Raw genomic sequence first — 1,626 nt, forward strand, 5'->3', positions numbered from 1 at the left:
ATTCCCCTTCGTCAGCCAAGCCCTGTGCATTTTTCGGTGCTCAAAAGAGAATAGCGTGGCCTCTGCCTCTTACCCAGCCTACCTCAGCCTCTTTGCTGGCAACAGAGCGCTGGGGACAACAGAAGAGGGAAGCAGTTTTCCTATTTTCTATGCTGACAAGGGTGTGGAGGGGGTTCTAGGCCTTCTTCATATAAACACATGAAAAGCTTAGAAGTAGAGCAGCCCTGGACCCTATCGTTTCTGCCATCACTACAATGAATGCCTGTGCAAGAAATCTTTACTCTTATTAATAGTACCATTAACTTAAAATGGAGCTGCTCATGGGTACATTTGCCAATATAACCCTGGGTCAGCAGCTCCCACCAAAAAAATCCATCAGGTTATAAAACGTTAACAGAAATTCTTTTGATTTTAATTACAGTAATACAATATTTTGTTATATTTTTGACCAATTTCTGCCCTCATCCAATGTAGCTTCACTACTTAACCCTGTTCCTGAACAACCTTATGCCACCATTTACCTACCCTGGAAAGTCCATAACATCTCAGTAGGCACTGAGAGTGGCATCAGTGGCTCATGCGGTGCTGCCACATGCTTCCCTCTTTCCTTTTCTCCTTGGCACCTCTTGCTACATCCAACTTCAGGAAACAGATCAGGACTGCCTTGGCACTATCTATGACACACTGTCTGAAATCACGCTTTAAGGAGAAGTGCGGGATAGAGAATTGCCCTCTTTAAGACCTTATACAAGAAAGACAAATCACAAGTAGTAAGAAATATTTGTGTGTCATGCAACTTTTCCTTACATGCCACTAAGTTACAATTATTTTAAGGACATAATGAAAATTAAAGATCCGCATGAAGAGACACATTCTCTCCTACCAACAGGAAAAAAGGTAAAATCTCCTAATCTGAACACATCAGTCACTGTGCTTTGCTCAAAGGGGACAGAGCCGATTACTCAAAGAAGTCACAAACTTAAAGCTTAGGAAAGATATGTAGCCACGATTTTATTTTTGTAGATGCTGGCTATTACAACGGCAGGGTTTTTTCCAATTCCAGACTACAGTGATGGTAAAAACCAGCATTTAGTCAACAGCTTTACTGGAGGTTCTATGCAATGACTGCCCTTCATTTTGCCAATTGCTTTCCACAAGTAAGTGTTTGCTTTTGAATAACTTAGTATTTGCAAAACCCACAGGTATTTCCTACAGTAAATATAACAAGGCCCAAATAAACACTGCAGATGTGAGGGCAATATTTTATTTGAAAGCAAGTTGCTACTTTCAGAAAGGCTGCTACCACATCCTTATTAACTCCCTACATGCAGTATGCCTGATGGCTTATGAGCCATTCAATCCTTTAGGAAGTTTCACATTTAGCAATATTCCAAGCTCAGTGATCAGGATGTCTTTTTGGGTATTTCAGAGACCTATTCCCAAGATAAACAAACTATGCAGCAGTTAATTTGTACTTGACTTCTGGGGGGAGGGAGCAATTAATGACAGTGAGGCTAACGTGATCCAGTGCTAACACATGTAGAATGACCTTCAGACAATGTGTGTGCTGTTCGATTTATACCTTCTGACTCTGAGGGCCATCGCCTTCGTCAGAAATGCCATCTT

General features: G+C 41.3%; 1 protein-coding gene across 2 annotated transcripts in view; it reads right to left on the reverse strand.

The window, feature by feature from the left end:
* The window catches only part of SNX25 (sorting nexin 25), a 72,053-nt gene that overhangs the window by 33,304 nt on the left and 37,123 nt on the right, over window positions 1–1,626 (reverse strand). For both annotated transcript variants that reach the window (XM_010137045.1, XM_010137044.1), the window contains exon 7: window positions 1,583–1,626. In XM_010137045.1, coding sequence (XP_010135347.1) covers window positions 1,583–1,626 — 44 coding nt within the window. The remainder of the gene's footprint in view (window positions 1–1,582) is intronic.

This window comes from Buceros rhinoceros, unplaced genomic scaffold, assembly GCF_000710305.1.
Source record: "Buceros rhinoceros silvestris isolate BGI_N320 unplaced genomic scaffold, ASM71030v1 scaffold885, whole genome shotgun sequence".
Lineage (NCBI taxonomy): Eukaryota > Metazoa > Chordata > Aves > Bucerotiformes > Bucerotidae > Buceros > Buceros rhinoceros.